The 24,536-nt window shown below is 53.1% G+C and overlaps 3 protein-coding genes across 3 annotated transcripts; 1 reads left to right on the top strand and 2 right to left on the bottom strand.

The window, feature by feature from the left end:
• Nucleotides 1-18: 18 nt before the first annotated feature.
• FCER1G (Fc epsilon receptor Ig) lies at nucleotides 19-3,588 on the bottom strand. The gene is made up of 5 exons (XM_024757420.1): nucleotides 3,144-3,588; nucleotides 1,187-1,278; nucleotides 991-1,026; nucleotides 538-558; nucleotides 19-383 (listed from the first exon to the last, which is right to left on the bottom strand). Exons 1-5 carry the CDS (start codon nucleotides 3,190-3,192, stop codon nucleotides 321-323), a joined length of 261 nt encoding a protein of 86 aa, XP_024613188.1. The 5' UTR covers nucleotides 3,193-3,588; the 3' UTR covers nucleotides 19-320.
• Nucleotides 3,589-3,839: 251 nt separating this feature from the next.
• Nucleotides 3,840-13,054, bottom strand: NDUFS2 (NADH:ubiquinone oxidoreductase core subunit S2). Its single transcript, XM_024757408.1, has 14 exons — nucleotides 12,936-13,054; nucleotides 12,020-12,126; nucleotides 9,008-9,198; nucleotides 7,359-7,479; nucleotides 7,069-7,181; nucleotides 6,739-6,813; nucleotides 6,491-6,568; nucleotides 6,278-6,363; nucleotides 5,954-6,073; nucleotides 5,111-5,240; nucleotides 4,737-4,832; nucleotides 4,474-4,557; nucleotides 4,273-4,330; nucleotides 3,840-4,080 (listed from the first exon to the last, which is right to left on the bottom strand). Exons 1-14 carry the CDS (start codon nucleotides 13,028-13,030, stop codon nucleotides 4,043-4,045), a joined length of 1,392 nt encoding a protein of 463 aa, XP_024613176.1. The 5' UTR covers nucleotides 13,031-13,054; the 3' UTR covers nucleotides 3,840-4,042.
• Nucleotides 13,055-15,605: 2,551 nt separating this feature from the next.
• ADAMTS4 (ADAM metallopeptidase with thrombospondin type 1 motif 4) lies at nucleotides 15,606-24,536 on the top strand. Its single transcript, XM_024757674.1, has 9 exons — nucleotides 15,606-17,460; nucleotides 18,558-18,881; nucleotides 19,134-19,266; nucleotides 19,815-19,985; nucleotides 20,713-20,999; nucleotides 21,107-21,293; nucleotides 21,547-21,722; nucleotides 22,658-22,833; nucleotides 23,328-24,536. Exons 1-9 carry the CDS (start codon nucleotides 16,837-16,839, stop codon nucleotides 23,752-23,754), a joined length of 2,505 nt encoding a protein of 834 aa, XP_024613442.1. The 5' UTR covers nucleotides 15,606-16,836; the 3' UTR covers nucleotides 23,755-24,536.

Here is a 24,536-nt window from a genome sequence, read left to right on the forward strand (position 1 = left end):
ATGAATGAATGAATAGAGTCCAGTCTGTGGTAACTTTATTGATGTTAGTGCCTTCCGTTTCCATCGTTTAGTGGGAGTTGGGGACGGGGAAGCGGAGAAGGGTGGCATAAAGAGGTGAGACTAGAATATAAACATTAATGAAGAGCATCTAAGGTCTTTGACAGGGAGGAGGAACCACTGGTGTCTATTAATGGGGGGCATAGCATCATTACAGGGATAGGGTCAGCTGGCATTAACGGCGGGGAGGCATATGTGATGCCAGCTACGAGGGCTGGGAGGAGAGTGGAAGGAGGAGGTGACCAAGGGCATCTGTTCTGAAGTTATTGTGGCGGTTTCTCATGCTTCAGGGTCTCATAAGTCTCCTGGTTCCGGGTGCTCAGGCCCTGGAGGTGGAAGTCAGAGGACAGTCAGGAGCTTGAGCCCATCACAGGGCCTCCTACCCACCCCCAGAGGCCCTACCCCTTCCAAAGTTCACTCAAAAGCCCACCCTCTTCTGCTGACTTCCTGGGACTGGGGTTGGGAGGCAGGTTCACTCACCGTGTAAATGCCATCTGATTTCTGCAGAGGTAAAAGGGCAAGGCATTAGAGACCCACATCTCCAGGGCCCCTCAGCATCTTCTTCCCTACCCCGGGAGGTATGTGTCCAGGGGTGGCTGGCCCCCTTGGGCTAGAGGGTACTCCCATGGATACTCTGGGGCATGAATGCACATTTGCCCATATGGCTACCAACACACATATACACACAACATACAACACTCTCATGTACGCCTTGTCACTCTACGCTTGACTCTTCCTCGTCACCTGTTGAATATTTTGTGATTTGGCTAGGTGGCAGGGTGGTAGGATGAGGTAGGAGGGGGACCTCTGAAGCTTACAGAGATCAGCACCTGAGTCCCATGCCCCCCAGAGACCGCAGATCCCAAGGCTAAAGCCCCAGAAGGGCTGAGAGACTGAAAAATTGTTGATACCCAGTTGAGGAAGGGTCCATACCTCATAGCTGGCTGTAGCTGCCTTTCGCACCTGCAGCTGGAGTAGGGGAAAGGCCATCAGTAAAGGTGAAGTTAGTGGCCCAACCCCACCTCCAAACGTTGTAGGGGAACCCCTTTCATTCCCTCTCTTTGGAGCCATGCTGCCACCACCCTCCCACTTCTCCTTCCAGCCCTCATCCCACGCTGCCCAGCCTTACCTTGAGTCGACAGTAGAGCAGGGTGAGGATAATACCATATAAAAACAGGATCGCGTCCAGGATATAGCAGAGCTGAGGCTCTCCCAGGGCCGCTGAGGGGACAGAGGGTACCCATGGGGTCAGGGGCAGCAGGAAAGATCTGGTGCTCAGAGGAGAGAAAGAAAGGGCTCTGGGAGGTAGGACGGGACTTGGAGGGGCACTGTCCCAGAGAAGAAACTTCATCTTCCTCTCTAGATTCCTATTTCTCTCACCTCTCCCTCTTCTTCCTCACCCTAGGCTAGGGGTAGGACAGGAAGTGTGAACAGTTCTGTTGTGATGGAACTTACAGGTTCTGAGAGTTGAGAGCTTCTCCCTCAGCCCCCAACCCTCTCTTTTTAGCACTGTGGGTTCCTCAGGCACCACTGAGCATTCCATAGCCCTCAAGGGACCCATCTGAGTTCACTGAGCCAAGACCAAAACCTCGGCCCAGGGGGGTCAAGTGAGTGGAGGCAGTGACAAATTTCAGCAAAGAAACCACAGGGGTGTCTCTGCTAAGTCCTGTGACCTGTTGCTAAGGGCTGGACAGGAAGGATGTGAGCTGAGGAAAGGAGGGAAGGCAATCACTCTATTATGGGTCATCTAGCCTCAGCCACATCGCTTTCTGTCCCCCCCACCCACCCAACTAAGACACTTAAATACGTAAAAACAAGGTGCCTGCTTTCCTTGGCCTTATAGATACCGATGGCTCTGCACATAAGGCTGAGCGAGTGTCTTAGCCCAGGCTCAAGGGAATGACCACAAGCTGTATGGATTCCGGCTCCGGGTACTCTGCCCCGTTACTCACCCTAGGCCACTGAGAGAGGAAGTTTCGTGCAAGGAAAAAAATCAAATAAAGTCTGAGCTCCAGCCTCTATCTGCTCTGACCCCTATCAGAGGGCTCATGGGCATGTGACATATGGGTGAAGTACGTTTTATTCTGTGACACTCTTTCACACACGGTATTACATAAGTCTCAAAACTACCCCGTGACGGAAACATCATCGCCATTTTGTAGATGATGAAACCAAGGCTCAGAAAAGCTACGTAATTCATTTAGGGTCATAGCGTGAAGTGCCAGAGCTGGAATTGAAATTCAGGTCTTCTGCGTTCCAGGTTTGTGCCCTCTCTTTTATGCCTCAGTGTCCCTGCTCCCTCATCCCATGGCAGCAGACTGGCCGCTCACTTAGTCCTTCCATCTTCACAGCTGGGCTGGTGGAGCTCCATCCCAGTCCGTCCCTTTTAACTTCCCCACTTTCCCTTAAGTTTCACTAACCTCTTCCTCCCCGAACCCCAGCTGTGAAAACACAGCTTCAAAACACAGACAACGCAGACAGAACGAGGAGAGTTTAGAGAACGCCTGGAGCCTCAGAGCTGCAGAAGACTTCCCATTTCTGCCTCCATTTCTCAGCTGACGTTCAGCTCTCTGGAACGGGGCATTGTACGCTGCCCCCACCCTCACATCAACTGTGTCTTAGTGATGACCCACAGAAGCCGCAATCACGTATTTGACTACCCTTGCCTCACTCCTAAACACAAGGACAGGCCCCTGCCTTCCTAAAGGGGGCTTTATGAATATTATTTAACCAGCTAGAGATCAGCTCCCAATGGATAAGACCAAAGGCACCCCACAGAAAACGCTGATCATGAGAAACGGAATTTTCCCCCAGACCAGCTTTTCATGTCATACACCCACTCCCCTCCTCTGCCAAACTGAAGACTTACGTGTGTATCAGTCCTGAAAAAGTAAGAAGGGAACAAGAAAGGAGGGAACTACAAGTCCTGCGCCCTGACAGAGACTGGACAGGACCAGCTGCAGGGTCTCTGTGCCCATCCTCCCAGTGCCAGCCTCCCTCTGTCTGTCCCTGCCTCAGCCCTCAGACACATGCCCTTAATTCCCACCCTGGAGCCCAGCTCACTGTCCCTCACCAAACCCTCTTACCTGCTTGTTCAACCAAAAGGATTAAGAGCAAGACCACTGCTGGAAACATCTTGGGCAGGGGCTGAGGGGCCGCGAGCTGGGGATCGGACGCTCTGACAGCACCGTGCAGCTGTGCTCTGCGAGCGGCTCCCGAGCGGCTCCCTGACCACAGCGTTGCCCCCTTCCTGCCACGCCTTCCTCTGAGCTCTGGCCCCTTCCCCTTCCTGCACTAGAGACCGGGCGGCTCCCGGAAGGGCCAACCAAGGGAGCTAGGAGATCGGTCTCCTACGTCTGCGTCCTTCAGTGACCAAGCCCCTGCTACCGTGGAAAGAGGCAACACCCATGCTTGGGAAAGGCTATCTAAACCCGCCATCTCACTCTAGCCCTGTTCAGAGACAGAGCTCTGATAACTTGCCCCTGAAAATTCCCTAAGACCCCATGATAGCCCTTTTCTCTCCCACCTGGAACTCTGTACCCAGTCTTGATTTGAGGAGTTTACCAATTGGTGTGGGCAGCAAGGTTTGGGCAGGGAGGAAGTAAGGGAAAAAGAGGAAATGGGCAATGGAGAAGTGGAAAGGACAAGGGTCACAAAAGGGGCGGAGATACACAGGATAAACTGCTAAGGACTGAGTCTAACAGAGAAGTACAGGGTTAACACTCATGAGTTTCCCATCAAACTGAAAGACAGTAAGATACTGAGAAAGACATACCCACAAGTTTGGGCTTGAGGCCAGAGGCGGCTCATTTATTATAATTTCTCCTTTTCCAGTACATGCACAGAAAGCCTGACAGCTAAGCATTCATGTACGTGTACACACACACACACACACACACACACACACACACAGTCCCATTCCCAACGATGGACAGGCTCCGCAGACGAAGCAGGTAGGCAGGGAGGTCCAATGCTGTTCCCGTGCTCACCGATCTACTTCTCCAAACACAATATCTTGGGTACCTAGGAGGTCAGGGGGAGGAGAAAAAAAGTGATGTTACCAAGAATCTAGAACTCATTACTGTGCTCAGGAAACTGAGGATTTCAGTCTATGCCCATAGTCTATGTCGAACAGGAAGTGTTCAGTTTCTGTCCCCAATCAGAGTCTCAAACTCCCTTGCCTAGAACACCTCTACTAAACAACAGGCCTTGTACCTATGATGGCAACGACATCCGCCAACATGTGTCCCTTAGACATCTTGTCCAAACCAGCCTGCAGAGATTAAGACAGCAATAGTGTTAGGCAAGATTAACAGGGTAGAAGGAGGAGGAGTGAAAGTTCATAAAAATCTCAACCAAGGCCATTAATTACTGGCTTCACGTATTAGCGTTAGAATCTTTGGGGTTGGTTCTTACCAGGTGGGCAAAACCAGGAGCCTTGATCTTGCATCGATAAGGGCGGCTGCTGCCATCAGACACCAGGTACACCCCAAACTCTCCCTGTCCAAGGAAGAAGGTTGGCTGCCTCCATTAACAGGAAGAACCCTTTCCTCTGCCAACAAAAACCTCTCTATTCACCCTCACGTCCTCTCTCTCACTGATGAACAAGCATTTATCTGAACATCCATCGCCAGTCACCCACTCCACGTACTGTCCTTTCCTTCCCCTTCTTGCCTCACCTTAGGAGCCTCGATGGCAGTGTATGTGGCACCTGGAGGAACTTGGTAGCCCTCAGTATACAACTTAAAGTGATGAATCAGTGACTCCATAGAAGTCTGGAGAGAGGAAAAACGGAGCGTCAACAGGCCAGACCCAAACTGTATGGCAGGTGTACCCACACACGGAAAATAATCCTACCCCCAGGGAGTCTAAGATCCCACATGTAAGCCAATGAGCACAGAAGGTATAGAAAAAGAGAGGAGGCTACGGGAGGTTAAGAATCCTTTACAGTGAATTCTTTGAAAAAGGAAAACTGAAAAGCAGGATTTAATCCCAAGATACTCCTCCCCAGCCGCTGCCCCCTTTCCCCCTTTTCCCTCCCCCTATAGCTAACCTTCATCTCTGCTCGTTTTGGTGGAGACACTTTGGCATCATCAACCTTGATCTCCCCGGGAGGCATCTTGTTCAGACACTGTAAGATGATTCGAAGGGACTGGCGCATCTCCTCCACCCGACACAGGTACCTGAAGTAGATGAGACAGACTCAGATCAAGAGAAGAGCAGCCAGAGGATGAGACGTGAGGCTGGGAGGATGGATGCCCTTGGCCAAACTGAAGAGTGCTAGGTAACCTTCCTCATCCTTTTCTCCTAGTACAGCATCTCTGCTTGGCCTGGCCACCCATAGAAAACCTACAGTCTTCTGATTCGAGCACTGGGCCCTCTCCTAGTTTTCTCAGACCAAATCCTCTTCTAGTTTTCTCAGACCATGTCCTGTAGTAGTTCCCTCTTTAATTACCCTCTTAAACATTTTTTGGAGTATAGAACAGGTGAGAGTCAAAGTGACTCAAAAAGAAAACAGTAGCAAATTTTTCTTGGGGTCAGTAAAGAGGAATGGAATTTGAAGCTTAGAATCTAGTGGAAACAGCACTGGATAAGGAGGAGTCTAGTCTCAAGCACTACTAACAGAATAATATCCCAGGCTAATCTCTAACTTTTATGCTTCAGCTTTCTCAGCTATAAGATGCAGCCCAAACTAGTTCCATCTAAGACATAAGAAGAATGTAAGGGTAAAATAAAATGTCCCATATGTGCAAGTACTTTGAAAAGCAACCTAGTTTAACACACACAAGAGCTCCAACAGATACTGGAAAGTATGAGAAAGACGAAAGCAGTTAAGAGAAAAGTTAGACAGGGGAAACTAGCTGGAAAATGAGCTAAGAAGGGATCTGGGCCTCACCTATCATAGCAGTCCCCTCGAGAGCCAACAGGAACATCAAACTCCACCTGGTCATAAACATCATAGGGCTGGGTCTTCCGCAGGTCCCACTGGATGCCCGAGCCCCGGAGCATTACCCCGCTGTAGAGAGCATAATGGGACCAAGGGTCACTTTCCACAAACCAAGAAAAGAGGCATGCTCTCTTCCCTAGTCTCCCCTCTCCCTCCCGCACGCTCTGGGCATGGGATACAAAGACAGCACAGCAAGGAAGGCGCCACCCCTGAAGCCAAGAGATGAAGCTGGAACCCACCCGCCCCTAAGGAGAGAAGTCTTATTCCTCACACCTAAAACCATAGTTAAGTGCGTCTTCTGCTGTTACAACCCCGATGTCGACTGTCCGATTTTGCCAGATCCTATTGTTGGTCAGCATCTGTTGAGCAAGAGAGCTGGTGTGTGAACACTCTCCAAATACCTCTGTATTTCTTTATAACTGGGGACTAATCCCACAGATCCTCTTGGGGTAAGAGAGGGATTTTCCCCACCGGCTCCTATCTTACCTCCTCCAGCTCATCAACGCGAAGAGAGAAGTTCTTAGAAAACTCATAAATGTCATCCATAAGCCCAAGGGGTAGGTCCTAGAAGACAAACGGAGAATCGATAGTGAGTGCAGAGTCTCCACTAAGGAGAGCCAGCCCTGCCTCAGGGATACAGGGTTAGCGCTTCCATCAGCCAGGGCTGCCCTCCAGTGGCCACAGAGGATATAAGCAAGGACTGGACCTTAAGAGAGGCAGGGGAGCCTGCTCACCTGGTGCACACCTCCTGGCCGGACATAAGCAGCATGCATCCGAGCCCCAGACACTCGCTCGTAGAACTCAAACATCTTGATAGGACACACTGGGAATTAGTGACAAAGTCCTGGGCCCCTAAGTCCGACACCATGATGGTCTACTCCCCCGCCCCCAGCCTTCTGGTGCCCAACCAACCCCTCATGACACAGAGCTCCTCAAGAATATAACCCAGGTTAAATATACCTTCTCCCCCTAAATGTTCTCTCTCCTTTTACTCTCGTCTCCTTCATACCTTCTCTACCTCTGGCACCTCCTTCCCTTCTCCTATTCTTTCCTCCTTCTCATACCTTCTCCCTTTCTTCAAACAACCAGAAGAAAGGGGTCATGGCCCCAATGTCCAGGGCATGTGTGGTCACAGCCATGATGTGGTTCAAAAGCCGAGTGATTTCTCCAAACAGCACTGTAGAGAGGTGAAGACAAGAGAAGGATATAGGAGCCAAGGATCCAGGCTGACAGAGCAGCTCTGGGCAGAGCCTGGGGTCTGCATACTAAGCTCCGGTTCGGCGCTCCTAAGATGCGGGGCAGAGGCACCATGCTGTACTCTCAGTGGGCCACAGGAAGAAGGGGATGGGCATACCTCGGATCCACTGTGCCCTAGGAGGAGGTTGGATGTTGAGCAACTTCTCCACAGCCAGTGAATAGGCCTGTTCGTTACACATCATGGACACATAGTCTAGCCGGTCGAAGTATGGAAGGGCCTGGGAAGAGGGAGGAATCAGGATCACATCTAACAGGCCAAGGAACCCTCAGTCTGGCTGCTAGAAGCACTGCTCTCAGTGGGCATCAGAGGTCAGTGCTACATAAACCTTCCCAATCTCAGGAGCCTCAGAAAGGCAGGATGAAACACACTGAAGGGGTGAAGGTGGGGGGACCCCGATTTGTCGTGTTTGCCCATTTCCATGGTGAAAATACTCCTACGAAGTCCCACTTTAAACTACCAACATCATGTAACTGACCACAGACAGTGCTGGGCCGAATAGCACACCATTACACAGTATTTCCACGATACAGATACAATGGAAGTAAATACCTAAGGAGCACAGCGTAGAAAAATGTAGTAAAATAATGAAGGCATGGATTTTGATACCTCTACCTTGATTTTTAATATATTAAATCGCAAGCTAGTATAATCTGATTTTTAATAACAGCTGTGTTTAACAACTGGCTCACAAAATTCCTGAAAATTTAACAGTGTTCTTGTGAGCCAGTATGAGTTAGCTCCAGCACACCACTGCCAACCAAGTCTTCTGGGCCAAGTGACGCCTCTGTCAAAGAAGATCGCCTCTCTGAGATACTGCAGGAGAAAGGTAATCTCAGGAGGAAATTAAGAACACCAAGAAGAATGGGATTTGTTTCTGTAGGAAGAGTCAGGTAGAAATGGTTCTTCCCCAGAATACCAAGAAAGCTAAGTCCCAGCTGTATGCTGAAGCAGCTTCAGCTTCCAGGAAGGAGGCGGAGCTAAGACGCCTCTCCTTGGAACAGCCAGTTCTTGCCCTGATGTCACTGTGACGTGGGATAAAGCTACAGGGTTTAACTCCATGGACTCTGGGACCAGAAACCATCATTGCCTGGACTCTTTGGGGGAATCACATTCTAGTCAGCTGGTTTGAAATCCTAACTCCATCGTCCTCTGTTATCAAGAGCTTTCTTCATGATAGTAAGAAAAAAACTTCAGATCCCTATCCCAGATCCAGTTTCTTCAAATCTGACCCTACCCTCATTATTTGGGTCACAGAGTTCTCCTAAAAACAGCAAACTCTGTTACAAACTCCCTCCCGGTCACTCTGACTCACTGAGTATTTCGAAAACAAACTTAGAATGCTGGAAGATACAAGAATCAGCTGTTAAACCTGGGGACTTGACGTCTCTCTCCTCTTTCCCTGACCCCAGGGACACCAGCTTTGACGTACTAGTACGACATAAGAGCAGGGAAACTGAGGCACTAGGGTAAGGATAAAGGGGTCAGCCAAAAGTCAGCCGGAGAAGAGCTAGGAGTGTAGCTCCAGCTCCAAAGTATTTCTGTTGGATAAACCAAATCCACATGATTCAAGTCAAGCATCCCCTGCCACATCCCTCCAGCCTCCCAATCAAAACTGTCCTAATAACCTCAACGGGCTACTCCTCTCAACACCCTCCTCCCCTCGGGTTTTGGGGCAGTGAACTGGCAAAGTCCGAGGCTAAAGCATCCCCAGGTCCTGTCAACAGGTCCCCGTTCACCCCCCACACCTGCAGATAGGTCTTGTATTCAATGAGCTTCTCAGTGCCTCGGTGCAGCAGCCCGATGTGAGGGTCACACTTGCGCACCATCTCCCCACTCAATTCCATCACTAGCCGCAGGACTCCATGGGCTGCTGGGTGCTGGGGCCCAAAGTTCAGGGTCAGGTTCGACACCAACGTGTCCTTTGGAGGGTCCACATCTGAGAAGTGGGAAATAATTGAGCCAAATGGTAATTCCTTTGAGAACCCCCAAAAGACAGCAAGGAGTTAATATCTCCCTGGAGACTTTCCATCTCACCATTCCATACCGTGCTGATTTCCTAACCTTTATCATAACCAGGAGGAAGACCATTAGATGGGAAAAAGGGAAGGGAGACTAAACTTTCTGATGAGAGGGACCATGAGCCTCACTCTTTCCATGTCTCTCAGGATACCTGTAAAAAACTAATAATGAGGGGCTTCCCTGGTGGCGCAGTGGTTGAGAGTCCGCCTGCCGATGCAGGAGACATGGGTTCGTGCCCCAGTCCGGGAAGATCCCACATGCCGTGGAGCGGCTGGGCCCATGAGCCGTGGCCGCTGAGCCTGCACGTCCGGAGCCTGTGCTCCACAACGGGAGAGGCCACAACAGTGAGAGGCCTGCGTACCAGGAAAAAAAAAAAAAAAAAAAACTAATAATGATAGATAACCCTTATACAGTCCTTATTATGTGCCAGGCACTACTCTAAGCACTTTACTTATTTTAATTAATTTAATTATTTCAACAACCATATAAGTAGTTGATACTATCATTATCCTCATCTCATTGGAGAAGTTGAGGCCAGAAAGACTAAATGAATTGTCAGAGTTAGTAAGTGGCAGAGTCAGGATTTAACTCAGCCTGGTCAGCTCCAGACTCCACACTCTTAACCACGAAGATACACTGCTCTCCAGATGTATCTGCTGAATGGACAACTAATTGGGAAATGTATACTTAATTCTTACTACTACTGATGGACAGTTTTTACCCTCAAGAGGCTTACAATTTAATTCGGGAGACAAGTACATGTGAGAAACTAGTAACGCAGGTCAAATTACAAGTTGCCAAGTAAGTTGCTTAGCCATTAAGTATTTAAAGAAAGGAAAGAACACTGTGAAGACCTCGTGGAGGCAAGATATGAGCTGGTTCTTAAACACAGGGAATGATTCAAATAGGTAGAGAGAAGAGGCATCCCATGCTATGGAATGAACACATGTCAAATCTCAGAAACAAGGAAGTAAATATCTATGGAACTCTTGTTTGCCAAGAGACAGAAGATGAAGTGTTGGCAGGCAGTAGGGGGTAGTGGTTCAATTATCAGTATTATTTATTTATTTAAAATTTATTTATTTTATTTATTTATTTTGGGCTGCACTGGGTCTTCATCGGTGCACACGGGCTTTCTCTAGTTGTGGAGAGCAGGGGCTACTCTTCGTTGCGGTGCGTGGGCTTCTCATTGTGGTGGCTTCTCTTGTTGCGGAGCACGGACTCTAGGCGCACGGGCTTCAGTAGTTGTGGTTCGCAGGCTCAGTAGTTGTGGCGCACGGGCTTAGTTGCTCCGCGGCATGTGGGATCTTCCCAGATCAGGGCTTGAACCCGTGTCCTCTGCATTGGCAGGCGGATTCTTAACCACTGCGCCACCAGGGAAGCCCCAATTATCAGTATTATTAGTAACACTTAGGAAGGACTTAGCATGAGCCAATCACTACATTACGCGGTCTACGTTACTTGCAACTCATTTAATCCTTACAATAACGCTATGAAGTAGGTACTTTATTCACTGGTAAATGGAGAGTTGAGATCTGAAACCAGAGTCTACCTATGCAACCAAAATTCTTCACCATGGGCTTTGGAGTCAGACAGACCCACGTACAAATCTACCTGTGTCCTCGACCACTTTTTAATCTCTCTACACCACAATTTCCTCAAAATTGGGATAATATTTGTATCACTCTCATAGGTCTGTTGTAACAACTAAGTGAAATACTGCATACAAAAACACTCAGCACATGGTAAGCACTCAGCTGTTGTTACTGTTAAATTTTTGAAAGGTTAACTGGAAGTTCCTTTGAAGGTTTTCGAGCAAAAGAATGAATGACATGCTAAAGTGATGTTTGGGGAAGATAAAGGCATAGACACTGTATAGGATAGCTGGAGGGAGACTATATCAGTGGCAAGAACCCATCAAAGAGACTTCCGAAATAATCAAGGTCTAATACAAAATAAATCGAAACAACAAAGGGAGAAATGACCAGATGTGAAACATTATTAAAGAATCTGCATGTTATTGAACATAAACATGGAGGGCAAGAGAGAAAAAAGAGCCAAAGATGACTAAAAAGTTTCAATCCTGAGGGATTAGGAGAATGAGGGAGTCAATGATCAAAATTAAAAATCACGGGCTTCCCTGGTGGCGCAGTGGTTGAGAGTCTGCCTGCCGATGCAGGCGACACGGGTTCGTGTCCCAGTCCGGGAGGATCCCATGTGCCGCGGAGCGGCTGGGACCATGAGCCATGACCGCTGAGCCTGTGCGTCCGGAGCCTGTGCTCCGCAATGGGAGAGGCCACAACAGTGAGAGGCCCGCCTACCGCAAATAAATAAAATAAAATAAAAATTAAAAATCACAAGGAAGAGCTAGTTTTGATGGGGGGGAAAAAGGTTTTGTATTCAGAAAGGTTTCATTTGGGTGCCAGTGGGAAAAACCACCTTGTCAAGAGAGGGAGATGGAAATATACTGAATCTCTGGAAAAAGCTGAAGCTAAAGATATAAATTTGGTAGGGATCTTCGAGGGTTGACTGGGACCTTCTCTTTCTTTTCTCTTGGAATATTCTACTTGACAAATACCTCCTATTATCACTATTGTCACGTTTGTTGAGTTGCAAGATTAAAGAAGCAAAAAGAGTTGGCGGCTAAAATTTGCCTCACACAGAGAGCTCAAGAGCACTTAGAAATCAGCTTGGGGCATGGAGGGGTGTAGGTTGGGACAGTGGCACTGGGCACTCACCATTCCAAGGTGGAGGCTTCCAGTGGGCTGTTTCCTTGGTGGGGTACATGACAGCGCCCCCAAACTGCTCTGCCCATTCCACATCTGGCTGCCATTGCCGAGCACCTCTGGGGAGGTAATGACAGATCCTAGACAAAGGGCCTGAACAGTGCTTGGTTTCTCCGTTCCCATTCACTTTCAGGTGGGCCCAGGGAAGGGTGTCTTGGATTCTTCAAGAATTCTTCAAATTCTTCAACACAGAGTTGTGTCGCTTTGGCAGAACAAACTGGAACTCTAGAGGTTCCATCCTTACTAACAACTTATTCCTGAAATCACTTCACCTATCACCCGTACACATGCAAAGCCGGGGATCCCAGCTCCTTTAAATTCTGGTCATATTCATATTCCCATCCTGGTGAATATGAACTCAAAAAGGTGTTTATTCAAGGTCAACCCAAGAGTAAGAAAAGATAGGGGGGTGGGGCATGCTGGCTCCTTGGCTCTGCTCAAGTACGGCCAGAACAATGCACTGAGACCAACCCGCGGATTCTTGGTTTATGTGCCTCACTTAAGTCTATTGGGGTTGCTCTCCTCTTCTTCCACAGCGTCTAAGGAGAATTTTCACCAGTCGCGCCCCACCCGTGAAGGGGGTTGGGAAAAGCAACAGGACATAAAGGGAGGGTGACATTATCACTAACATTGAGGCGCGGAGTCTCCCTCCAACTGATTTCACCTCTGGCAGATCGAGCTCAAACCCTCTTTCCTCCCTCGGCCAAGGCAGGCACCACTGGATCCTGGAACTCGATAGAGCAGGCCAGGACGAGGGGTCACGGGCCTGGGTCATTCTTTCCTAGGGGGTCACAGGGCCCGTGGAGTCCCCGGACTCGAGAAACCCTAGCCCTGGGGACAGCGCATCGAGGGCTGCCCTTGGTCTCACCTGGTGGGCTGAATCGGCAGTCGGGCCCCAGCCCCGGGCCGCAGCACCAGGGCCGCGACGCCCCGGAGGCCGCATAGAGCCCTGAGCGTCGCCATCTTGCCCCGCCACGGACTGCGGGAAGGAGAACCGGGCGGAAGTGCCTCTTGCGCGCCTCCTGTGGGCTTCTCGCCTATTGGCACCACTCAGCAGCCCTCTTGGAAGCTGGCGGGGTCGCCGAGAGCGAACCTGACAACATCCGGGTTCTGCACCCCGGCTTCACTTTCGCTTAAATACCGGAGGCTGAGGCCCTTGCTTCCCACCGCTCCTGGTGGGCTCTTCTAAGGCTGAGCAGGAGAAACTTGCAGTTCCTGCTGCGGGCAGCGGCGCCCTCGCGCACCATCGCCGAGCTGCCTGCGCGCCTTAGAAAGTGCCCTGCCGCCCGGAGCCAGGCGGACACTCACATGGGGGCCCTTCCCCACTCCTCGCGTGAGCTCACCGCTGCTGAAGCCCTGCTCTCTGGTTGTGTCTGAGCCCTGCCCTTCTGGGGTAGAGCCGGGCTTTGCCAATTACCTCCTTATCCCCGAATCCAAAAGATTCGGAGCCGGGAGAGCTAGCTAATTTCCAGACGGCCTAAATGGGTTAGGGAAAAGAGGCCCTAGTGGGGCTGGGCGGGTCTGAGAGCTCCTGTCAAAGTAAAATGAAAAAAGAGTAGGATGCGAAGGCCACCAGCATTGGAACGGACTGCTGCGCTGTGTAGGAGCCACCTCATGAGGATAGGAGGTCCCCTATGGGTGACCCTTATATCTGCCAGGCTTCCAGAGCCCACAGAATTACAGACCCAGGAAGTGCCCTTAGCGATGCCTCGCACCCCACTTCCACCCTGGGTCAGTCTCTTTTACCTCATATCTTTCCGACCCGGCCTCTGTACTGGCCAACGGCATAGAACTGTAGCACCATCAGGAGTCTGATCGTAATCCTGTGTGGAAGAGACAAAGAGGAGTTCCAGCCTTGGAGCTAGTTCCGGTTCTCTCTGCCTCCAAGCCCAGCTCCAGCTGGGCCACCCGTTAACTTTGCACATCCCCCCGACTTGGGGCCTGGAAAGAGGCCTTCCCCAGATCTCCTCCAGACAGGGTGCCTGGGCCACAGCTCACCAGCAGGAGAGCAGGATGGGGCAGGCAGACCAGGAGAGTGGCAGAGACAGGGAATTCTTAGCTGCAAAGAAAGAGGGGAAAGCCAGACTTCTAGCCTGGGAGTTGACCTAGTGGGAACTGTACCAAAGGGTGAGGCCATATCCCTGACTGGGGGAACTGACTGGGACACCTGGGTGGGCTCGGCAGCCCTCACAGAGCCAGGCAGAGGCTGTGCCTCCCTGCTCTCCTCATTCCCCACCGTCTCCCTGGGCCTTCTCTCCCGGTATAGCTGAAACACACAGTGAAGGTGGTGATAGTGAGGGAGGACGATGTAGGGACTGCATTTATTTGCCCTAATCCAGCCTAGGAGAAGACAGGATCGACTCCGGGCTGCTTGGCCCTAGGGGCAACTTGAGCTGGAACTAGGGTGAGGGATCCTGGGGGGCTGCCTAGGACACTGCATCTTTTGTGCCTTCTCCAGGCTGCCAACGCTCCCCACACACACACTGCTGCTGTTACTCTAAGGCCTTTTGTCTCTCACTGCTTACTCGCCCCCTTTGTCCTCGTCTCAGATGTGGGTGCAGAGGGGTAGTAAGAGTCCTCTGGTGACAGCTCCTCTTGCTCCTGCCCCTTCTGGTCTCCCATCCTTTGTCTGACTCCTGCAGCACCAACCCCCTCCCTTTAGGACCAGGGTCAGGGCATGTGGTGGGTCAAGAGGTGGGTCCTGCAGTCCGAAGCGGGTGGGTGATACAGGAAGTGATGGTCACCAGGGCAGGTATCTGCAACCTGGGCAGGAAGGGAGGGGAAAAGGAAGTATTCTGGCGGATGGGATGTGGAGGACAGGAGGTGACCAGGCCGAGAGTGAATAGAGGAGTGGGGGCAGGGGCAGGTGGTCTGCCTCTGGGAAAGGAAAGTACTGACGGTACTCTCCTTCCTGGGGATATCCTGGGGAAAGGAGTGGCCATAGCGTGGGGTGAGCAGAAATTGCCCCTACTTCTGAGCCCTTTCCTTCCTTGTCTTGAGAATCCACCCCCAAGACTTCTTTGCTGAGTTCTCTCCAGTCCCAAACCAAGGAAATCATTCTGCTCCTTTCCCTAACATTACCTCTTCCTCCCCAAGCACTCTCTCCATCCCAGGCACTGGGTTCCTGTTTCTCTCAGTTCCCTAATTTTCCTGTACCCACAGTGCTACAACCACCCTCTCCCTGTCCCATGGGGAATGAGAAATAAAGGATTACTAGATATTCCAGGAACCACTGGGTTCTTAGGACAAGGTGGGGCCGAAAAGGGGAACCAGGTGGGGATTCCCTCTGATGGATTGACATAGGGTACTTCTGGGTTCCTGAGAGAGCACTTCTTTCTTGTGCTGGGGGCTGGCTGACTTGAGGCTGGGGGAGGGTTTAGGGCAGTTGGGAGTGGGTAGGAGCAGGGCCAAGAGCCTGGGGGAAGCTACTGGGAGCTGGGCCAGGGAAATGGGGAGTCAGGAAGTGGGGAGGGGGAGCTCTGGGGGGAATGGAGGCTGGAGGCAGAGTGGCTGTCTGGGCTTCTGAGGGGGCGGGGAATGGTAATTCAGGAAAGGGGATCCTGAGGGAGAGAAGAGACGTTAGGGAAGAGGAGGTGCCACCGTAGATCCCCCTTCTGTAAAAGGAAGAGTTGTTAACCCCTCCTGCCTTGTCCTCTGCCGGCTCCATGTGCCCATTCTAAGCAGACTCATCCTACCTTTGGGCACTACACTCCCTGATCACTGTCTCCTTGCCTGCCCCATCTCCCTGCCTCCTGTACTCTCTCCAGCTTCTTGGTCCCATCCTGAGCAGTGTCAAGCCACCTCCTTTCTTTGTTCGGCCGTCTTGATGCCTCCTTACCTGTTCCCCACCCTCTTTCCGTGGCAGCTCACTCAGTTCCCTCGGCCCTGGAAACCAGCCTCTAGGGGCAGAGGGCATCATGAGGGATCCCTGAGAAAAGGGAGGATGTGCCAGGTTAGACAGTGGGAGCTAGAATTCTCCTGGGACCATGGTCCCTTCTTCGCGTGTGGTCCAGCCCCTTTCCCTGACTTCCTACCCCTCCTGGGGCTCTGTCCCACCAAAAAGGGAAAGAGACAGCTGAGAGCCGACTGTGGGGTTTGGGAAAAGACTATGTCATCAGCTGGCCCAGTGCCTATGATCCATCCGGCTGCTAGAGATTCCCCTCCCCTGGGCAAGTCCCTTTTTTTTTTTTTTTTAAAGGAAAACAAAAACTAGATTTTTGGGAAGCAATGAAACACCCATCTGAGTCCTACCACCAGAGCTCCTGGCTGAATGGCTTATAGCTCAGCCAATCGTAGTGGCTCAGGACGCTTAAAAGAGCTGGCGCGGAGAAAGGCTGGGAAGAACTCACAGGGAGACCCACAGACTCATAGACACGGGAGACAGAGGAGGAGAAAGACAGAAACAAAGGCACGGCGGAAGGAGGCAGAGAGAGGACAGGCACAGAAGCGAAGCCAGACAGAGTCTGAGGGAGTGCAAAGGGAGAGGCCAGAGAAGCTGCAGAAGACACAGGCAGGGAGAAACAAAGATCCAGGAGAGGAGGGTGTGGGAGGAGAGTTTGGAGGAACCAGACCACTAGGCACCTCTCCTAAGCCTAAGGGCCAAGTTTTCTCCATCTCCTCTGAAGGTCCCCAGACCCTCTGAAAATTCTGCCTCTGACCCTGGCTGGGGTCCGAGCCCCGAGGCTGCAGAGAGGAGTTTTCCAAAGCCAGGGCAGGGAGGACTTGGTGCCCAGACGGCCGCAGTCCCTCCCAGCTTCAGCACCAGTGCCATGTCCCGGACGGACTCGCATCCCGGGAGGGGCTTGGCGGAGTGCTGCCTGTGGGGAATCCAACCCTGCCTGCTGCTCCCCAGCGTGCCCGTCTCCGAGCTGCTTCTGCTGCTGCTGGCCTCCCTCCTGCCCTCAGCCTGGCCGGCCAGCCCCCTCCCCCGGGAGGAGGAGATCGTGTTTCCAGAGAAGCTCAACGACAGCGTCCTGCCTGGTTTGGGCACCCCTGCCAGGCTGTCGTACCGCTTGCCAGCCTTTGGGGAGACGCTGCTACTAGAGCTGGAGCAGGACCCCGGCGTGCGGGTGGAGGGGCTGACGGTGCAATACCTGGGCCGGGCGCCTGAGCTCCTGGGCGGGGCAGAGCCGGGCACCTACCTCACTGGCACCATCAACGGAGATCCGGAGTCGGTGGCATCTCTGCACTGGGATGGGGGAGCCCTGTTAGGGGTGCTGCAGTATCGAGGGACCGAACTCCACATCCAGCCCCTGGAAGGAGGCACCCCTAACTCTGCTGGTGGGCCTGGGGCTCACATCCTACGCCGGAAGAGTCCAGCCAGCGGCCAGGGCCCCATTTGCAACGTCCAGGCTCCTCCCGGGAACCCCAGTTCCAGCCCACGAAGAGCCAAGGTAGGCAGCCCTGGAGTCTGTGTCCTCCTGCCATGTCTGTCCTACTGACCCCTATTCACCTCCTCTCCACCCACTTCCACTTCTGGCCAGCCTGCTGCTTCCCTCCCTTCTGTCTGCCTTTTCTCTTTCCACTGGCCTCCTTTCCTGGGAAGGCTCTGGTTTTTCCCTGCCCCAACCCTTCTCCTAGCCAGACCGCTGATCCCAAGGGGGTTCCCAGGGTTGGGTCAGAGACGCTATGCTGGGAATGACCACTCTCTCTCTCCACCCCGACCCTGCCTGGCCATGGCATCCTACTGGCACAGTCCCCAACAAGGAGGCCCTCCTGATAGCCCCTTGGCCTTGACTCTTTTCTGGGCCCCAAATTTGATTTTCACCACCAGCTAAAGGAGTGAGGTTTGAGGCCCAAGAGACTGGCCTCTGGCTTCTGATGCTGTCTTCAAAATTGTTCTGGCAAACTGCAAACTAGGGCAGGAGTGGACCGGGGAGGAAAGGCATCCTGAACCCCCTTCTGGTCCGTCCCCTTCCCACATTGCGGACTGACTGCAAGGCTGCCTGAGGCTCCATCCTTTCCTCCCTCCCACTCCCAGTCTCCCCCCTTCTTCCCTTCCTTCCTCCCTCCCTCTCTAGCTTTAATCCAGACCAGACGCTCCCTCCACACCCGCCACGCTGAGATCTGGCCCTGGCCCTAGCCGCTGACTGAATTGTTCCTCCAACCACACAGGGAAGACACGTTGCAGCCCAGCCCTCTAGCCCCAGTCCTGCAGCCCCAGACACACTCAGGCATGGGGGACCCCAAAGTCCCTCCCAGAGGCAGTCCCAGCTGCTTTTCACCTCTTGCGCCCACATAGCCCTGGGACGTGGCGTCCCCATCCCCTCCCCTTCTCAGAACCAGCAGATGATTTCGCAGCGTTACCACAAAAGCCCTGGGATTTGGAGTTGGGGGGGAGGCCCCACCGAGACCCATCAGGAATCCCGTGGGATGTATGTGGCCCAGCTGGCTCTGCTGAGTTCCAGACCCAGGAAGTAAGGGAGGGGAGAAGTGATCCATGGGTCTGGGAGGCTATTTCAGGATCCTCCTCCCCTTTTTTCCTCTCCAGCGCTTTGCTTCACTGAGTAGATTTGTGGAGACCCTGGTCGTGGCAGATGACAAGATGGCGGCATTTCACGGTGCTGGGCTAAAGCGCTACCTGCTGACGGTCATGGCAGCAGCGGCCAAGGCCTTCAAGCACCCAAGCATCCGCAACCCTGTCAGCTTGGTGGTGACTCGGCTAGTGATTCTGGGGCCAGGTGAGGAAGGGCCCCAAGTAGGGCCCAGTGCCGCCCAGACCCTGCGCAGCTTCTGTGCCTGGCAGCGAGGACTCAACACCCCCGAGGACTCGGACCCTGACCACTTTGACACGGCCATTCTGTTTACCCGTCAGGTGAGGCCCCAAGCAGCACCTCAGGCCATGCACTGCATAACCCCAAGAAGCACCACTGCACAGACCGTGATGTAAATGGTGCCCCTGGAGCTGTTCAACATGGTGCCTGGCCCCAGCCACACTGCCAGTGCTATCTGGGCCCTGACAGTGCTGGATAACGCAGTGCCCAGGTCTCCACTAATCTGGATCTCAGCTCAATGGATGCTGGTGTCTTGGTTCCTCATGTATTGTCTCTGATCTCCCTCTCCACAGGACCTGTGTGGGGTCTCTACTTGTGACACTCTAGGCATGGCTGATGTGGGCACTGTGTGTGACCCAGCTCGGAGCTGTGCTATCGTGGAGGATGACGGGCTCCAGTCAGCCTTCACTGCTGCTCATGAACTGGGTAAGTTAGGGGTGGGGTCATGGGGCACCTGTGATGAGTGAGAGAGCTATCAGGGGTGAGGTGAGGGGACAGTGAGCTCACCAGGGTACAAGTGCAAGTCACAAGGTGTTTCTTCCTTTTCCCCAGGCCTAGGTCCAGGGCCATTACCCTTCTCTGCTCTGGATGTAGACATTTAGATTTTTGTATTAAATGAGATAGTGTGTAGAAATCTACTGTGAACTGTGTTTGGAGGGGAGGTGGCACAGTACTGAGAGAGATTATTCACAAGAGTCAGTGATAGAGGGGATGGAATCAGGGTTGGGAATGTAGGCTATAAGGGAAAGTCGGTAGGGAGGGGCCCTGAGTGTATCATGGCGAGAGGGGAGACAGAGCAAGGGGGGGCTACATATTGAGAAGCCCTTGGAGCACCAGAAAGACATTGGGGGCAGGTTGGGATGGGGAACGGATCTGACCATCCATACCTGCAACCAGGCTTATGATGGGCCTGCAACCCCCTGAGGGCACAGGGATGAGACCCCTGGACCCTAACAGGGCCTCTGCTCCCACAGGCCATGTCTTCAACATGCTCCATGACAACTCAAAGCCATGTGTTGGTCTGAATGGGCCTGGGAGTACCTCCCGCCATGTCATGGCTCCTGTGATGGCTCACGTGGATCCCGAGGAGCCCTGGTCCCCCTGCAGTGCCCGCTTCATCACCGACTTCCTGGACAATGGCTATGGTAAGCAGATGGCACTCCCCTTTCCCTGTGCAGGACCCAGTTCCTGCCCCCCACTGTACTTTCACTTCTGCCGCATTTCACATGGGCCAAACTGACTCCTTCCAACGTGCCTCCTCTGCAGTGTGGGATGGAGTGAGAAACGCTGCTGCCTTTGTGTGGTTCCCACTTCCTCTCAAAATAAATAGCACAGCTACAGGAGGCAAGTTTTGGCTCAATAGAATTAGAACTGACCTTCTAAGGGCCACAACTGTCCAACACCGCAAGGGGCTAGTTGTGAAAGAGGTGACTGCCTTGTCACTTGAGGTGTGCATGCCTAGCAGTATGACTATGGTTGGGCAGGGCTGTTGATGAGAAGCAGACTCAAGAATTCTGTAGCTGGTTGGAATAGGTAGGAAGATCTAGTGCTTTGAGTTCCTATCCTGATCCTGTTCCTTAGATGTGTGTAGACGTGTGACTATAAGTTACCTCACTTCTGTGTAGCTGATCTGTAAAATACGCATAATAACGGTAACCACCTCATAGGCTTTGGCCATGATTAAACACGACGCTGTTGGTCAAGCATTTCGCCAATGTTCATCACATAATAAGCATTGAATACATTTAGCTGCTATTTAAAGCTTCTTCCAGCCCTAGAATTTGGATCTTAGGATCTGTCAGGCCCTGGGGAGCCCAAGGCTGGCACCCCTTCAACCTATTGGTGACGTCATACCCCTGCCTCTTTTCCCAGGGCACTGTCTCTTAGACAAGCCAGAGGCTCCCCTGCATCTGCCTGTGACTTTCCCCGGCAAGGACTACGATGCTGACCGCCAGTGCCAGCTGACCTTTGGGCCTGACTCACGCCATTGTCCGCAGCTGCCGCCGGCCTGTGCTGCCCTCTGGTGCTCTGGCCATCTCAATGGCCACTCCATGTGCCAGACCAAGCATTCACCCTGGGCTGATGGTACCCCCTGTGGGCCCGCACAGGCCTGTATGGGTGGCCGCTGCCTCCACGTGGACCAGCTCCAGGACTTCAATGTGAGATCCCAAGGGCAGGGGAGGGGCAGAGGGCCTGGGGGAGGAGGGAGTGGCCCTGAGCCCAAGAGAGTGTATTCATCCCACTCTTCCATTCTGTCCTTCTGCAGATCCCACAGGCTGGTGGCTGGGGCCCCTGGGGATCGTGGGGTGACTGCTCTCGGAGCTGTGGAGGTGGTGTCCAGTTCTCTTCCCGGGACTGCACACGGCCCATCCCCCGGAATGGTGGCAAGTACTGTGAGGGCCGCCATACCCGCTTTCGTTCCTGCAATACCCAGGACTGCCCAACTGGCTCAGGTGAGGAGTGGGGGGGATGGGAGCCTTGGGAGGGATGGGTAGGACGGAAAGGACTGTCCCTTGAGTTCGGGGACCAAGGAGGTGTTGACTGTCCCTGCTGTTGGGGGGAGTGACTTTACCCTTCAGGAAAGTGACAGGTAGTCTGTGGGGGAGAGAGCTGCCGTACTGTCTGGAGGTCTGAGAGGCTCGGTGGAGGGGCTGGTGAGGCAGCGTGAGGAGAGAGGGGCTCTGACTGTCCGTTTTAACCCTACAGCGCTGACCTTCCGTGAAGAGCAGTGTGCGGCCTACAACCACCGCACTGACCTCTTCAAGAACTTCCCAGGGCCCATGGACTGGGTTCCTCGCTACACAGGTGTGGCGCCCCGGGACCAGTGCAAACTCACCTGCCAGGCCCAAGCACTGGGCTACTACTATGTGCTGGAGCCACGGGTGAGAACCGGGGGGCCCCAGGGCCCGTCTAAGCTCACACACTACCCAACCCGCCCTCTGCTTTCGGATGGCAGAGATCCCAAACAGCACTACTGCTGGCGTTCCCACAGCCATGCCCGGGGCCCACTCAGACTTCTCTGGCCGTGGGTATTTAGAAAACTAGCCCTGGACTCTGGATAAGTTGCCAATCAGGCAGCTCTAGCCTGTCCCATTTCCCTTGGTTTCTTTCCCTCTCTCTCCCCCATCTTCCAGTGCTCCGTTTTGTGAGAATGGAAGTGTGTGGACTTTTGGGCCCTTCTCTGACCCCCTTCCCATGGGCTCCTCTGGCAAATTACAGTGGTGGCCTCATTGAGCTCATGGATGGCCAGTCCCTCACTGGACAGGCCTCCTGGAGACAGCAATGTCCCCGCACCGCCCCCCCCCCCGCCCCCCGTGATAGGGCCCTGGGTTGAGGCTGAAGAAAGAACAAGCCTAGCAGGTTTGCATCCTTCACCCCTGTTCCGGGGAGAAAGCCTGCGCGTTGACTGCCCTCTAGTGTCCAGCTGGGACGGTACCACCAAGATTTAGGGCTTGGGGTTGGGACTCAGACCTGCAATTCCCGTGTTGGCTTCTCTGCTTGCCAGCTGTGTAACCTTTGGGCAAGCTCCTAATCTTTCTAAACCTCAGTGTTCCATCTCTACAAACCTCAAATAGTGGTTGTGAGATTTATATAGCACTTAGCACCGTGCCTAATTCACAGTGAGTGCTCTGAAAATGGTGGCTTTTATGATTATCATCCCTTACAGTGGCTGGGGTTCCCTCCACACTCCATCCACATCCCCTCCCTGACCCAACTTTTCTGGCATCCCCTCCCTGATGGGATATGGGTCTCGTTCGACTTACCAGCCCGTTTTGACTAAGGAAGACCCTTTCATCACTCCCTCTCTTCTCCTCAGGTGGTAGATGGGACCCCCTGTTCTCCAGACAGCTCCTCAGTCTGTGTCCAGGGTCGCTGCATCCATGCCGGCTGTGACCGCGTCATTGGCTCCAAAAAGAAATTTGACAAGTGCATGGTGTGCGGTGGGGATGGTTCTAGCTGCAGCAAGCAGTCTGGCTCCTTCAGAAAATTCAGGTTCATTCACTATTTATTTCCTCCTCCCACCTTCCTGGACGCTGTCCTGGGCCCTGGGGATACAGAGGTGAACTCAACACTGCTTCTCCTTTCAAAGAGCTGACGTACAGTCTAGTAGCGGAGACAGGCGAGTTCACGGTTACAGTGCAGTGTCCCACCTGCTCAAAGGTGTCAGCCTGGGCTGCTGTGAGGGCACTTGTGGGCATCAGGGAAGGCTTCCCAGGAGGTGACCTCCCTTCTGGAGGAAGAATAGGAATTGGACAGGCACCAAGGAGGCGGGGCTTAGGTGGGCACCTCAGTAAGGGGGCAGCAGGTGTAAAGGCCCAGAGAGGAGGAAGGAGGGCACATTTGCATGTAGCTCAGATCTAGGCTGGACAGCTTACGTAGGTCTGGGGAGACAACCTTCTATACACATACAATCATAACAAACACAGCTCAGAAAGGCTGAGAGGATTCAGGGAGATGCTGAGTTCTCCTCTACTCCTTGCACACAGGTACGGATACAACGATGTGGTCACCATCCCCGCAGGGGCCACCCACATCCTGGTCCGGCAGCAGGGTACCCCTGGTGTCCGGAGCCTCTACCTGGCCCTGAAGCTCCCTGATGGCTCCTATGCCCTCAATGGTGAATACACGCTGATACCCTCCCCCACAGACGTGGTCCTGCCCGGGGCAGTCAGCTTGCGCTACAGCGGGGCCACTGCAGCCTCGGAGACACTGTCCGGCCACGGGCCCCTGGCTCAGCCTTTGATGCTGCAGGTCCTGGTGGCTGGCAACCCCCAGAACGTACGCCTCCGCTACAGCTTCTTCGTGCCCTGGCCAACCCCTTCAACGCCACGCCCCCCTCCCCAGGACTGGGTGCACCGCAAGGCACAGATTCTGGAGATCCTCCGGCGGCGCTCCTGGGCGGGCAGGAAATAACCTCACCGTCCCGGCTGCCCTTTCTGGGCACCGGGGCCTCGGACTTGGCTGGGAGAATGAGGGGGTTTGGCAGCTGCCTCGCACCGAGACACAGTTGGGGAGGGGCTGTGAGGTGAACCCGCCCCTCCTCTCTGCCCTACCGAGCAGGCTGGCCCTGCCCGGGTTTCCTGCCCTGGATGGCTGGTGGATGGAAGGGGCTGGGAGATAGTCCCCTATCTAAACTGCCCCCTCTGCCCTGCTGGTCACAGGAGGGAGGGGGAAGGCAGGGTAGACCCCAGTTGTATTTATTTAGTATTTATTCACTTCTATTTAGCACCAGGGAAGGGGATGAGGGCTAGGGTCCTGGGGAAACTGACCCCCTGCCCTCGTAGCCCTCACCCTGTCTAGGAAATCCAGGGTGGTGGTGATAGGTGTAAGTGATCTGTGTGTGTGTGTGTGTGTGTGAGAGAAGATGTGTGTGTGTGTGTGTGTGTGTGTGTGTGTGAGATTCCTCCTGCCTAGCTTTCCTCTCCCTGAATTTTCTTTTCTGGGAGAGGAAGAGTCAAGGGTAGGATAGGCCTTCAGGGAGTAAGGGATTATCATATTTTTAAATATAAATTGAATTCTGCTATTTATGTGCTCCTCTTGGAGTCAGACAGATGTGGGTTGCACCCTGGCTCCACATCTCTGAACACTAGTTTCCTCATTTGACAATAATAATACCTCCCTTGGAAATTTGTTGTAAGGATTAATGTAAATAAAGAACTAGCACAATGCCTAGCACTTGGTAAGCGCCCAACAAA

The sequence above is a fragment of the Neophocaena asiaeorientalis genome, unplaced genomic scaffold (assembly GCF_003031525.2).
Source record: "Neophocaena asiaeorientalis asiaeorientalis breed wild unplaced genomic scaffold, Neophocaena_asiaeorientalis_V1.1 scaffold830, whole genome shotgun sequence".
Taxonomy (NCBI): Eukaryota; Metazoa; Chordata; class Mammalia; order Artiodactyla; family Phocoenidae; genus Neophocaena; species Neophocaena asiaeorientalis.